This window comes from Equus przewalskii, chromosome 13 (genome assembly GCF_037783145.1).
Source record: "Equus przewalskii isolate Varuska chromosome 13, EquPr2, whole genome shotgun sequence".
Lineage (NCBI taxonomy): Eukaryota > Metazoa > Chordata > Mammalia > Perissodactyla > Equidae > Equus > Equus przewalskii.
The window spans coordinates 28,338,520-28,353,192 of NC_091843.1; the positions used below are offsets into that span (position 1 = coordinate 28,338,520).

The following is a 14,673-nucleotide window of genomic DNA, read 5'->3' on the forward strand; positions in this document are numbered from 1 at the left end:
TTCAAATTTATGCCTATACATAAAGTTTTATTGTAACATGGCCCCACCGATTCACTGACGCGTCTTCTATGGCTCTTTCACACTCCAACGGCAGGGTTGAGTAGTCGTCATAGTTGAACCTAAAATATTACCGTCTGGCCCTATACAGAAAGTGTGCTGACTTCTGCCAGAGGGCAATCACTACTCAGCCATTCATTCCACAGACAATTTACCAAATGCCTACTGCAGAGGGCATCTTCCAAGTTCTGTTTGTTTTTCAGTTGTTCCAGTCTGGGCATCTTTAGAATGATTTTAGCGCTCTCTGCCGCACTTCTACTTTTTCTAAGAGGGTTGGTTGAGACTGAGAGAAAGCAACAAAAGTTACAAAGCAGCGGCCTCTAGCGGCTGTTCTAAGCATTATTTAGAGGATTTGTTTATGGTTACGGTGAAAAACCAGGGTTTGAGTCTTAGCTGAGGGTTGGGGATTCTGTATTATTTTGAAATATCTAGAATGTTCTATAATTTGTTTCCTACATCTTGCTGATCACAGTTCTAACCTGGAGAGCGGAACACATTCTTTTAGTTAAAAGGGGGGTTAGCTGAGTTAAAAACAAAGTAATGAAGAGATGAGTGAATGCAGTAGCTAACCGTCGGCCTAACGTAATAGGAAGAATTTTCAGTCTTGGAAGAGAGAACTTTGAAGACAGACACTGATTATGGTTCATGCTACTTTAGTGTGGGAAAACTTGCTGGCATCCTTGCATTTCTTTTTTTAAAAATTTTTATTTTTATTTTTTATTTTTTGAAGATTAGCCCTGAGCTAACATCTGTGCCCACCTCCCTCCACTTTGTGGGACGCCTGCCACAGCATGGCTTGATAAGCAATGTGTGGGTCTGCACCCGGGATCCGAACCAGTGAACCTCAGGCTGCTGAAGCAGAATCTGCAAACATAACCACTGCGCCACTAGGCTGGCCCCTGGCATCCTTGCATTTCTATGGACACTAATGATATGGAGGCAGCCCAACAGGAATCAGGCACGTGGATTCTTGTCCTGCCTGACTTGACCCGAGTGAGCAATTTTCCTTCTCTGGGCTTCAGTTACTCCCCTGTAAATGAAGCAGTTGGACTAGATAATCTCTAAAGGCCCTTACACCTCACAGAGACCACAATTACCTATTTTATTTGGAAAGCGTTTATAAAATTTTTCCAGAGACCTTCAGTTTAAGCAATTTGGTGAGGTCACTCAGCTGGCAAATGGTAAAGCCATCCCTCAAATGCAGGTGTTGCTCTAAGCTGCTTTGCTCTTGACCCTGACGCTGTAGTACTGCTTATGTCGCTGCCATCTTAGGGTAATTTCTCTCCTTGAGAAAGGCCATCTCCCGGTGCCCAGCTATTTCGGGAAGTTCTGCTGTTCCCAGTGTTCTGCTGGATAGAGTTCTGTGAGTTGATCATCTTGCAGCTCAGAATTTTAAAAACGAGAAAGGTCAGAAATTGGATTACACTAGAATCTTTCTTACTTAGACACAATTCTACGTATTCCTTTTCTATGTAGTATTTGCTACTCTTCTTTAAAAAGAGGGATTCAAATCGAAGGCAAGAAAAAGTTTTTAATAAACTTTTATTTTTATATTCAAGATAAAGCATATACACAATTGAATGTGGAAATAAATAACTAGAAATGCTTTGGAAACTTATCCATTTCCCCCTCAAACTCAATTTTTTTTTAAAACTCATGAGTCTTTTTACTTATTTTAAGAAATATGGCAACTATAATACCAAGAGAAAAAAACACAAGTTTGTACAGAAACATGTAGCCGCCTGACTATAGGGTTTAGTTGGTGTTTTAATAGTAACACACAAAAAAACACACCAGACACAAAAACTCTTCAACAGATTTACTCAAACAGCTTCGCTCGAGAAGAAAAAGGCACAGATTTTAAGGGGATGACAGTGATTATTAAGAATATGGTAAATGGGGGCTCAGCCAAAAAGTGACACTTTATGAACTGTCAGGAAAAATGAAGAAAATGAACTCTTTCCAATTATCCGCCTTCATTAAAATGAATTTTTAAATTAAATTGTATAAACATATGATATAAAGTTGGTACTTAGGAAGTGTCTTTGTATATTTCCTCTATGTACAAATCTTTGTATACAACTTCAAGGTTACTTATACATTTCCTATATACCAAACTGAGCCAGGGCCCCCAAACGGCACACCCCGAGTCCCTGTGAGCTCTCTGGCAGCTTGATGGCCCCAGCAGCTTTCTGCTAGAATAGCTGGAAAGTAGGAGGGACCAGTCAAATGTAGTCATCTTCTACTGGCTCTCCATTGACATCACAATAGTGGATAAAAATTGCCACTACTCGCTGAAACACACCCTTCTTCATCTGACGCATCTCTGAAATTTCCTCTCCTATCGTTTCCATACAGATGTCTGCAGACAGCTGCCCTTTCCTTCGAGGAGCATAGATGGTGCCTTGGAAATCAGAAACAAAAGGGGAAACATGTATGATTACCAGAATCATGTGGAAAGTCACTCTGATTGAGCTGGTCCATGAGATATGCCATATACTGTAATGCGATGCTATTGATGTACGTAGAACTCATGGAATGGGTCCCCATTGGTTTAGTTACATCCATATTTGATGCCTAAAACAGCACACATGATTAAAGGCCCACGGTGAAAACGTACCAGAGAGGTAGTCCATGAAATCCATTTCCTCATAAAATACTTTTAAAAAACTCCCACAAATGGATATTCAAGTGTGCTAACACTTAGAATTATATTCAAAAGTTTCTTCAAGTTTCTCCCCAAATATCTATACCTAAATCATAAGTTCCTACATACTACTCAACAAGAGCAGGAGAATAATTAGCATAACTGGAACAATTTTGAAACAATGCAGTTGACAAATTCTTCAATAATGAGTAACAAAATTATAAACATTTAAATAACAAAAATATCTAGGTAGGAAAGTCTGTCTGAAGGAATCCTTCCTACCAACCCCCATATATTCCCAGGAAGTCAACTGATGATCTGTTGGACAAATTTAGAGCTATTTTTTGTGGGGGGAGAACCAAACAATAACAAAAAGCAAACAAAAACATGGGAAGCGATTTAAAAGCTACACTGCTCCTAACTCTCAAACAAAACATTAAGTATAGCAGGATATACTCAAACTAGAGAATACAAATCAAGTCAGGTCATAATTACTTTCTTCATCGTCTTCAAAATCGTATCTGGCGAAGCTGTTGGGTTCTGCTGCCCGTAATGATCTCAACCAAGGGAAGTCAGAAATCATGGAATATGGGGCTCCATCCACAACACCTAAAACAAGAAGACAGATGAGCTGTGCTACTGGGGTGGAAGTAACGACAGGGTCACACAGTGCAGTACTTTGTAAGCAGAATGTACAATGTGCTTTCATCCCCCATGGTAGAAAAGCACTGGACCAGGAGACGTAGCTTCCAGGACTAGCTCTGCTCCTATTCGGTCATGTGATCTTGGTCATCATTTGCTGTCATTAAGCCTCAACTTCTCCCTCCCTCTCTCTAAAACAACAAGGTTGAAACAGGTACCCTCAAGTCACTTCCAACTCTCAACTGTAGCAAGTTTTAATTCAACATGGCTGCTGATTATTTTAGGGATGCTAAAGACTCATACAGGGAAAGCAATATTTATCTGGTCCCTGCTACCTGCGGATATTCAAAACACCCATTATTTGGATGAATTCTAAGGTTCCCATTCTATCTTCCCTAGGACATGTCTCTCCAACCAGTTAGCTAAGAGGTATTTAGCTTTCCATGCACTGTAAATGCTCACCCTCTAACGTGTAGATTTCCCTGCCCCAGGGGTACTTGGGGCACTTCTTTAAGTCGTCTTCACTTCGTGTGGCTTCAGGGAAGAATTCATACTTAATAAGCTCTCTGGAGGCAACAAGAAAAATGAAGAAAAATTACAAAACTGGAAATAATGCTGGGGTATGGGGTAGAAAGGAACTGTCAAAACTGTGTCAGGCCTAGATTCTAATGAACATCTCAGATAAAATATTAAATACCTAACAGAAGTAGGGTACACTCCAACTAGAGAATACAGACCTAGTCAGGTCAAGATTACTTTCTTCTTTATCTTCAAGATCCTATTAGGTAAAGAAAGCAAGCTACTCTCTAAACAAATGTCTCATGTATATAAAGTGCTTAATATATAATGTCTATATAACGAATGCATAACAAGTCCAGTTTTCCGATGATGTAAAGCGTCACAGTTTAAGAGCTCGATTTAACTCTTTTCCATGCCCTAAGACTAAAGGAATGAAGTCAAATGCACATGTACAGTCTGTTCTTGCATTTTTTCCCTAAGTTTTCTAAGTTTGAAAATAAAAAGTTATAAATAGACACATATGCTTTTTAGTTTTAAGTCCTCATTTCTTGAGTTTTCCACTTATATTTTATATGTTTCAGTGCCTAAAAAGCCCAGATGAAATTATTTAAAAGAACAACTAGGATTTCCCTAATTTTCAGTCATTTCCCTCACCACGGGCCCCCAGGGGCCGCAGATTACTTACTGATTGATGTTTGCTATAGTGTCCATCCAGCTGCGAATGCGCACCTTATTCCGGACATTGGGAGGGTTACTGAATTCATGGATGATACAGATGTGATAGGGGTAGGGACCACTAAATAGCTTCTGCTCCAGTGTGAGTGTGTCCACCTAGTGAAGACATCACAGAGAGGGCTTTGGACCAAGGAAGAGAATGCCTTAGAAATCTATCTCCCAGACCTTGAACAACCTTCCCTTGGGATTTGCGTTTTAAAATCTTTTGCTGATTTGAAAATCAAACAGTCACATTCAGCCCTAAACATAGCTTGCCATGCTGGGGCTGAGGCTTAGCAAATTCTTCAGTCTAGTAAGCTCAGCGTTTTACATCTCACTGTTATATAAATGCCCATTAAACTAGAGAATCTGGACTCAGGTAACTGATCCCAGGAATCCACTTCTGAGCATGCCCCTTATAGGTTTAGGTACTGACCACATTATGGGACCGTGAATGTGTAGCACCATACACCCTCATCGACTGGACTACTGCCCATTCCTAAAGACACATTTCCTTGCCCCCTTGTAGTCTTTGATGACACTGCTTTCTTCTCATGGAACCCCTCTTCCCTATCTCTCCTTATGAAAGCCCACTCTGCCATCTTTGTGGCACACACGTCTACCTCCTTCTCTGAAAGGCAAACTTCTTGAGGGAAGGATGATGTCCTGTGTATTTTTCAGCCAACAAACAATTTGTTTGTTTGTTTGTTTTGAGGAAGATTAGCTCTGAGCCAACTTCTGCTGCCAATCCTCCATTGTTTTCTTTTTTTTTGCTGAGGAAGACTGGCCCTGAGCTCACATCTGTGCCCATCTTCCTCTACTTTTTCTTATATGTGGGATGCCTACCACAGCATGCTTGCCAAGTGGTGCCATGTCTGCACCTGGGATCCAAACCGGCGAACCGTGGGCCGCTGAAGCGGAACATGAAAACTTAACCCCTGCACCACCAGACCAGCCCCAATTTGTGTGTTGAAATGACTCTTTGGGGGCCAGGCTCAAATACTAACTGCAAAGGTTGTTTAATATTTCCTTTAAGCTTTCTTTTGGCATCAAGTACAGAGTACAATGTTTACTCTTTTTTTTTTTTCCAGTTTTATTGAGAAATAATTGACATACATCACTGTATAGGTTTAAGGCGTACAGCATGAAGGTCTGATTTATATATATTGTGAAATGACTACCAAAATAGGTTCAGCTAACATCCGTCATCTCAAATAGATATAATAAAAAGAAAATGTTTACTCTTAATAATAATGATAATGATAATAATAATAGTGGCTATCATATGACTGCTTACTACATGCCAGCAACTGTTCTAACACTTCACGTGCATTAATTTAACCATCACATTAACTGTAGGGTTTTTTTATTCCACCATTACAGATGAAGAAACTAAGACACAGAAGTTGAGTAATCTGCTGCAGGTCAGTGAACCAGAATTTGAATCAGACAGTCTGAAATCTGTCTGTGCTCTTAACCACAGGCAACTTTTAACAAGTATAAAAACTTGTCAAATAACAACTCCCTTCATCATATAACTTGCTAAAAACCCCCAAAAGTCTAGCAGAGAAGCATTAAGGAGGAAAACTGGCAAGGCAGTCTAGCTTGCTCAAAAGAACTCTGGAGAATCTAAAGACTCATTACTGTGGGTTGAGTATATGAATGAATGCCAAATCTAAACAGGCTGAAGACTAAAAAACAAAAAACCACTGCACTGTGTGTCATAAGAAAGGAGCAAGCTCGTTACCTGCTGCATTGGCCGTAGGTAGATGATGCGGTTCCGCTCTGGAGGCATCCTTAGTATCTGGTCTAGTACCTGATCCATATTCAGCTTCTTGCATTGTGCATAGTCAAATCGGTTTACAATTGGTGCATTTTCTACTTTTAAATGTTTCAGTACCCTGCACCTGGTAGCTACAAAATGAAGACAACGGTAAGCTCTACAAACGAGTTATACAAACTAATAGGCCAATGAATAGCCTATGTGGAATCATCTTTGGAGGACTGGCCTAACTTTTATTAGTATAAATTACTGCAGATATAAACATTTTTCACATAGGTCACATAGGTCAAGTACCACCATAAAGTACAACTGACACATCAGAACGATCTGGAAAATGTGATTCTGTCCTGTTCAAAAGGGGGTCACCTTCATGCTAGAAGGGATGTTAAGGTATCTTTTCCTAGCTAAGATTTTACCGGCAAGGAATCCAAAACCCAGAGAATGACCTGGATAAACACAGGAATTTCTTAGGAAATATTTATTGAAAAGAATGAAAAATGGTAACTATTAAATTATACAATTTTAACAGTAATGGGCAAATAAGTCTGAAAAAATTCACATATATTATCTTTCATTCATCCACAGGAAATGAGCAGAATTAATTTTAATTCCTATTATTTCCTATTTTTCCTAATTTTATTCCTATTAAGTATAAAAGCAGAACTTTAAAAATAAAGATCCAGACATATTTGGATACTTTGGTCTAAAGTTGTACAGTCCAATGTGGTAGCCACTAGCCACCTGTGGCTGGTTAAATCTAAATTAATTGAAATGTAATAAAATTCACAATTCAGTTCCTCGGGCATGAGCCGTAGTTGAAGTATTCCACAGTCACACGTGGCCAATGGTTACCATACTGAGCAGTGCAGACACAGAACACTTCCGCCACTGCACAAAGTTCTACTCAAAGTGCTGGTCTGAAACATGACTAAATATTCTTCCTGTTTAACATATAAAATGTGGGATTATAGACAAAAGTAACTGTGATATAATAAACATATTTTTTTAATTAAAAAAAATTTTTATTGAGGTAACCTTGGTTTATAACATTCTATAAATTTCAGATGTCCATCATTATATTTCGATTTCTGTGTAGACTACATTGTCTTTACCATCCAAAGTCTAACTGCTATCTGTCACCATACACATGTGCCCTTTACCTCTTTCATTCTCCCCACTCCCCCCGTCCCCTCTGGTAATAGATTGGTAACACCAATCTATTCTTTGTGTCCGTGTGTTTGGTTGTTTTCTATCTTCCCTATGGGGAATGAAATTTTACAGTATTTGGCTTGTGATTAAACACATTTAACTACAATAGTATACTAACTTCAGAAAAATATCTCCTTCCCTTTTTTTAATCTCAAATTTCAATCTGCTCCAATTTTTATCATAGATTTCAACCTGGTCCAACTCAAGAGAGAGAATCAGAAGAAAGATATTATAAAACCATAAGGCCAATATACTTGATCTTTTTAACATTTCACAAAGACAGCTACTATAACATCCTTGACTCAAATGCCATTATCTTCCTGAGCAATCTAGCCCTGTAACTAACTCTGACGTTTGAACACTAAGCAAGTCTCCTGCCTTTCAGACTCATTTTCGCCTTCTGTGACATGGCAGGAGGGAGGGGAAGCAGTGCTGGGGACAGGAAAGGAGGAGAGAGAGGGAGGACTAGATAGCGATATGGTTCAGCGGTTCTCTGCTATAAAACCAGACATGGCTAAGGTCAGTTCTAATCTCATTTAGTCATCTCATCCACCATTGACTTGGTCAGTGGGTGTCTAGGGACTGAGCTACTTACCTAAGATCCTCTGTCCCATGATAAGCTGAGCTGAACAATTTGGTTTAAGGGCAAAAGGCAGGGCCTGAGGCCATGTGATCCATTAGTAAGTTAGACAAAATATGGAAAGAATCACCAGAGAGTCAAGCACAGAGGTGAAAATCAGTCAGATTCTCAGAGCTCAAAGCAGAGAAAGGAATGAGAAGTCAACCAGCGGAGGCCGAAGGTTGAGAGTTAGAGTCTCAGACTTTCAGAGGGGAGATGCTGACAGCCTGCAAGCTCTTACAATGCTGCCTGAAGCTGGGCTGGGCTCCCCTGCTGTTTCGACCGTTGAGCTTTTGAGGGGTTCCTGTTCTGTTTCAGGAGGAAATTCTAGTAGGAGATAGTCATTTATTAGATGTTTTAAGACCCTGTTGGTTGGTATTGAGTAAAGTACCACCCCTTAAGGGTGAACGTGGGGTCTAGGGCCCCCAGGACTGGAGTCTTCTAGAATTCAGGAGAGAGGTAGTATTTAAATCTAAGTTTTCTCTCTCCTTTCTGGGATTCTCCTAGTTTAAGACAACATGTTTGATAAAGATTTCTTTGTTTTATTTACTACCAGTATTGTAGAAGTGCAAAGAAAAGAAGGTTCCTAAATATTTTTTTGCAATACTAATATAATACAAATTAACATTTACTAGGCTTTTTACTAGAGGTCAGACCCTCTACTGTATATCCAATCACTGCATTTAACCTTCACAAATGCTTTATAAGGTACAATTATGCACTTTACAGATTGAAAAAAATGAACACAGAGAATATATAACTTGCCCAAGGCAAGAAACAAGTCAGATTTTCATAATTTTACACAGATAGGTATCAAAAATATAATTTTGAGTGAAAATGGAAAAATAAGATCATGTACAGGACATACTATGTATCTAAAATTTTTAAAGCTCACACAAAATAATACCCTATTGTTTGTTTAGAGAGAAATATGTATACAAGTAAAGATACGAAAGATAGACCGGAGAGACATATATTAAATATACAAGTATAGATGGTGGGAGCTGGTGGAATTGGCAGTGCAGGACAAATGCGACCAAAAAAGCAAAGTGGGGCTTGGACTAATGATAATGTGCCATGAATTGTGGTTATGACTGATCATATCAATCAAATACACAGCAGTTAAGCACTTAAGGCCCAGTCATCACTCCCCTCAAAAAACATTTAGAAAAACACGTCCAACATGACACTGTTAGCAAATGGCAGAGGCAGGATGCAAGCTGAGGTCTATTTGACTCCAAAGCCCATACAGGTTGTTCATCTCCTGTGTCAGATTAGGAAGCAGTCACCGTTTGGAAGAAATGGGAGGGGAGGCTATTTTAAAAGATGAACCAAGTCTCTGCACATGGTGCCTCACAAATACTATGGCGTAATTATTTGAGAACTACAGAATGAGGACAGAATTAGAAAGAAACCAACATAAGGATTCCTTTGAAAAAATAATATAGTAATATTATTGTAGTATTTATGCGTCCTTAATTCTTTAAACTCATTCTTGATGCTCTTGAATGACATGGACCTAAATACCTACCATGGATGAACATCATCTTGGGACAGTCTTTTAGCACTAGATCTGTGATTCCACAGTTGGTCATAGTAACTCCAACAAGATTTTTGGACTTTAATACAAGGACCTACAACGAGAAAAATTAAAAAGTTAGATGTATCACTCTATACTTTTCTTTTCTTTTTTTTGAAGATTGGCACCTGAGCTAATATCTGTTGCCAATCTTTTTTTTCCTTCTTCTCCCCAAAGGTCCCTGGTACATAGTTGTATATTCTAATGGTAGGTCCCTCTGGTTGTGCTACGTGGGACGCCGCCTCAGTGTGCCCTGAGGAGTGGTGCTAGGTCCACAGCCGGGATCCAAGCCAGCGAAACCCTGGGCCGCCTACTGAAGAGGAGCACGCAAACTTAACCCTCAGCCACAGGCCGACTTTGGTTTTTAGAGCTTAAATGTTTCCACTGGCACAAGTGATAAGCAGCTGTTACCAATTTCTTCCCTTTAGGGCAAAGAAATTATATAAGAATGGAAACTTGAGTCTCTTTACATCATTCAGGAACTTGGCTAGACTGAAAGGTAAGTGAGAGTCTTTCCCTTCACCTGGACATGGTCATCCTCAATCACAGGATCACTGGTACTGGTAGACTTATCTGCTGTCCGCTTCCGCTTCATGGCATGACGTGACTTTGTTTTGGCAACCTCTAGAAAAAGCAACAGGGAAATCCAGATTTTAGCCTTGCTTTCTTTCCTTCAAGAGAGCACATTCAACTGCATATGTATAAACTCCATCAAGGCAACTCTCAAATCTGTGACTTGGTTCCCAATGGAATACAGTCAGATCGCTATTTCCAACAGACTGTTCCAAAGCAAGATCGCCCTCCCTTATCTCAAACACATCTACATCAAACTTAATATCCCTTTTCATACCTGGGCCATTCCAACAACCTAATTAACATTCTCATCTCTAGTCACTCCACCCATCCTAAGTACTACTGGTGGATTAAGGTCACTACCTTCCTGCTAAACAACTTTAAATTATTGACTATCTCTTAGCACATACGTTTCAATGCCTGACATTTGGAGCTGTGCTTTAGTCCCACCTGTTCTCAACTATTCCATACCATATCCTAGTCATCCCCCATTGACAATGCCTCTGAAGCCAATAATCATTCTAGCTCCTTCTTGCCCAGAACACCTTTCCTGACTTCACCTTTTGAGATATCACCCATCCCTGAAAGGTCCAGCTCAAATGCCACCTGCTCTAACAAGTCATCCGGATCCCCAAACATTATATACGGTTCTGTAATCCCCTATATATTTGTTTTGTTTCGCTATTTAAGCTAAAACTTTCTTGAAGGCAACAGTGTCTTATTTCATCTTTGTATCAATGTCAGCCACTAGCAATGAGCTAAAATGAACACTTATTCAATGAACTAGCACTCAACATTCACTGAATGAATGAATGAATGCATCACAGTTACATAAATGGAATAAAAATAATAGCAAATATTTACTGAGCACTTACTGTGTGTCAGGCACTTTTCTAAGGGTTTTACTTGTATTAACTAATGTGATCCTTATAATAACCCTCTGAGATAGATTTATTATTCTCCTTACTTTACAGATTAGGAAACTGAGACATGGGAAAGTAAAATAGCTTGCCAAGGAGTAAGTGGTAGAACTAGGCGTCAAATCCAGGCAATCTGGTGCCAGTCACTATGCTAGAAAACCTGCAATCTCTTATCTGCCAAACCATGGTTAGTAAAGCTCTAATTCATTTACTAGTATTGTTCTAAAATATTATAGTTTAATTATAAAAGCAAATATTATATTGAGTTTATTTAAATACACGTTCTAAATTCATCTCGAAGACTAAACAGGCATATATATATTCTAAAACAAGACACTAAAAGTCCCTGTCCTCATTTTTTATAATCAGCCTGTAGCAGAGCAGATACTGAATGAAATAAGGTTGACCCTCACAGATTAAATCCCACCATGGTGCTCTTTCAGATACACCACGAGATTACAAATATTCCGCCTGGTAAATCTCTAACTTCGAACATGAAAGATTACAAAGAAAGACAGGGATACAAGGTTCGAATACTGCAAATTTCCAACGGTTTTGGGTTAGATGGGAAGTCTAGAGACCTAGTCCAACTGTTTTTTGACACACCTGAACCCTTTCCTCCACCATTTGAAATCTTTGTGAAACCCTACTATGCGAAACAATTGAAAGCAGCTGCTTTGGCTGAAGCCTAAAAGGGAGCCCAAGAGTTCTACCCATCAAACTTCCTCCAAGGACCCTGAACCCAAGCAAAACCCTGGGGTTCTGGAAAAACATGAAAACTATTCCTGAAGAAACCTGATGCAAAATCTAATTATCTTCATTGACAAAGAATCTTCTAAATGCAGCACCTTTCACGTGACAGCCAAAATTCACACACCTGTTAGAACCAATGATCGGTCCTGGTTCCCTCTCCCAGTACCATGAAAATAAAAACAATCGAAAAACAAAAAAAGGTCTTTCTCCATTCCTTCGTGACAGTGTTCAAATAAAAATCTTTTTTAGCATTTTCCTTTTCTGATCCAATTTCCAAACTTCTCAGCTTCCTAGATAGCTCTCTCCACTCCTCTTTAATTGATCAGAATATAGTATTCAAAGTTAAATTTCCTGCTCTCCAGAGTGCCCAAATTGGCGGTTTATGTCTTCTAAGAAAGGTTATAAAGCTAAGTCGCACTTTATATGTAGATAACCTTGCGAAACAAAGGTTTCCCAACGTAAAAGAAAAACAAGAGTTCACTGTGTTTGTTATTTTCTCATGCCTCCCTTTTTGTTTAGGGACAATTATTAGTGATTTCATATATCCATCAGTATTAACATACCTCATACGATGGTTCCTACCACTTATTAAGTTCACAGTTATTCACTGAGCCCCATACCATGTAAGACATTGTGCTAGAGGCTGGAAATATAACGGTGAACAAGCAGATACTGTCCCTGCCCTCATGGAGCTCATAGTCTATTGGAAAGATAGACAGTAAAACATGGAATCACAACACAGTGTAGTTAGCATTAGTGCAGAAGTGCTAGAGAAATACAGAAAAGTAGACCAATCCAGTCTTAGGGTGTCAAGGAAGGAGGTTAGTATTTAGGAGAACCATACCATATTCACCTTAAATGCTATTCTTTGACAATCCCATTAGTTATTTTTGTAGTATTTATTTTATAAAGTATTACATAATGAGGATAAAAAAGAACAATTTACAGGCATTTATTCCCCACATAGGAATTCACAAGACAAGTAACTACATAAGGCCATACACTGAAAACCAAATTAAAAAACTCAAATGTTTTCTCTGAAGTGATTTAAAAAAATCCATAACATTCAACCAAGTTTGTTCCTTTATTAGATTGGATTTTTCTCCTTAAAACTTTTAAAGCAGAATGGCCCATGGATATCAAAAACATGCTAGATTAAAAATAACCAGTTGAAAGCCACCCAAATAACTTCTTCTTTCCAAAAGAGATCTGGATACTATTAAAAATCAGTACTTGGACATTTCTCGAGAAGAGTTGTTATTGAAAGTAAATGGACATTTGTATTGTGTTTAAAAAATATTAGGAAATAATTTACCTACTATACACACATTAGCTACATATATTAGAAGTCTTCTCAAATTGAAAAAAAAAGTCACAAGATAACAGATGCAATTTACCCAAAAAAGTAAAAAGAACTACATAAATGAAATTTTTCTCTTTTTAATTCTAGGGAATTATTTATCCTGAGAAAAAGTTCTAGTGATGAGACAAATCAGAAGGAAATGGTAAAGGGGATATAGCACAACATAAGGCAAAAAAGAAGTCAAAGCCCCCTATGGTTTAATGTGAAGGATCTATAGTAAACCAAACCAAAACAAAGTAACAACTGTAAAACTTCACCAAGAGACATAAGACAAAATTAGAGACAAAGTAGTCCCTAAATAGGAAGACTCAATCCTGTAAAAATGACAATTATCTTTTCAGTTGATCAATGTAATGGAATTGCAAACAAACCAAGAAGATTTGCTTTTGGAGCTTGACAAAATTATTCTCAAATACAACTAAAAAAATAATGAATGCATGACAAGCCAAGAAAATTTTGAAAAACCATAATGAAAGAGGACAGAACACTAGAGTGGAATAGAATGCCCGGAGATAAACCTATGTCTATCTCAGGTACATGATCAAAGAGCATTTCAAAATAAGGACATGAGAATAGATGTCAATAAATAGTACTGAGACAACTTGGTGACAATTTGGAATAAAAAAATAAAGTTAGTTTCCACAGATTAAAATAAAGAACCCAAGGGGCAGGCCCGCCTAGTAGTGCAGTGGTTAAGTTTGCGTGCTCCACTTCAGTGGGGTAGGGTTCACAGGTTCAGATCCCAGGTCCGGACCTACACCACTTGTCAAGCCATGCTGTGGGCTCATCCCGAATACAAAATAGAGGAAGACTGGCACAGATGTTAGTTCAGGGACAATCTTCCTCATCAAAAAAAACAAAAAACAAAAAACAAAACCCGTAAAATATAAATGAATAAAAGAATGAGAAGATGTGAACAGTTATTTGAACCAGGAATAGGGAAGGCCTTCTACAGCATAAAAATAAAGACATTATAAAGGTAAACATGTAGATCTGATTTTACAAATATGAAAAACCATGCAACAAAAGGTGTCATAAGGGGAGCTTCTGTTTAATGGGTACAGAGTTTCAGTTTGGGATGATGACAAAGTGCAGATGGATGGTGGTGACGGCTGCAGAACAGTGTGAACGCACTTAACGCCAATGAACTGTACACTTCAAAATGGTTAAAATGGTAAATTTTATGTTATATGTAAAAAAGGGTATCTTAAAGCATTTAAAATTCAAGCTGGGAAAAGTATTTTCATCATATGGCAGAACTAGTCCTTGCAAAGCATAACAAAATCTTCAAATAT

The 14,673-nt window shown here is 38.5% G+C and overlaps 1 protein-coding gene across 16 annotated transcripts in view; it reads right to left on the minus strand.

Moving 5' to 3' along the window:
• Positions 1–1,861: 1,861 nt before the first annotated feature.
• FBXO38 (F-box protein 38) overlaps positions 1,862–14,673 on the minus strand; it is a 55,405-nt gene continuing 42,593 nt past the window's right edge. For all 16 annotated transcript variants that reach the window (XM_070569233.1, XM_008523321.2, XM_070569238.1 and 13 more), the window contains 7 exons: positions 10,293–10,393; positions 9,722–9,824; positions 6,327–6,493; positions 4,551–4,696; positions 3,809–3,912; positions 3,200–3,313; positions 1,862–2,461 (listed from right to left, as the gene is read on the minus strand). In XM_070569233.1, the coding sequence (XP_070425334.1) occupies positions 2,283–2,461; positions 3,200–3,313; positions 3,809–3,912; positions 4,551–4,696; positions 6,327–6,493; positions 9,722–9,824; positions 10,293–10,393 (914 nt within the window). In that variant the 3' untranslated portion in view covers positions 1,862–2,282. The remainder of the gene's footprint in view (positions 2,462–3,199; positions 3,314–3,808; positions 3,913–4,550; positions 4,697–6,326; positions 6,494–9,721; positions 9,825–10,292; positions 10,394–14,673) is intronic.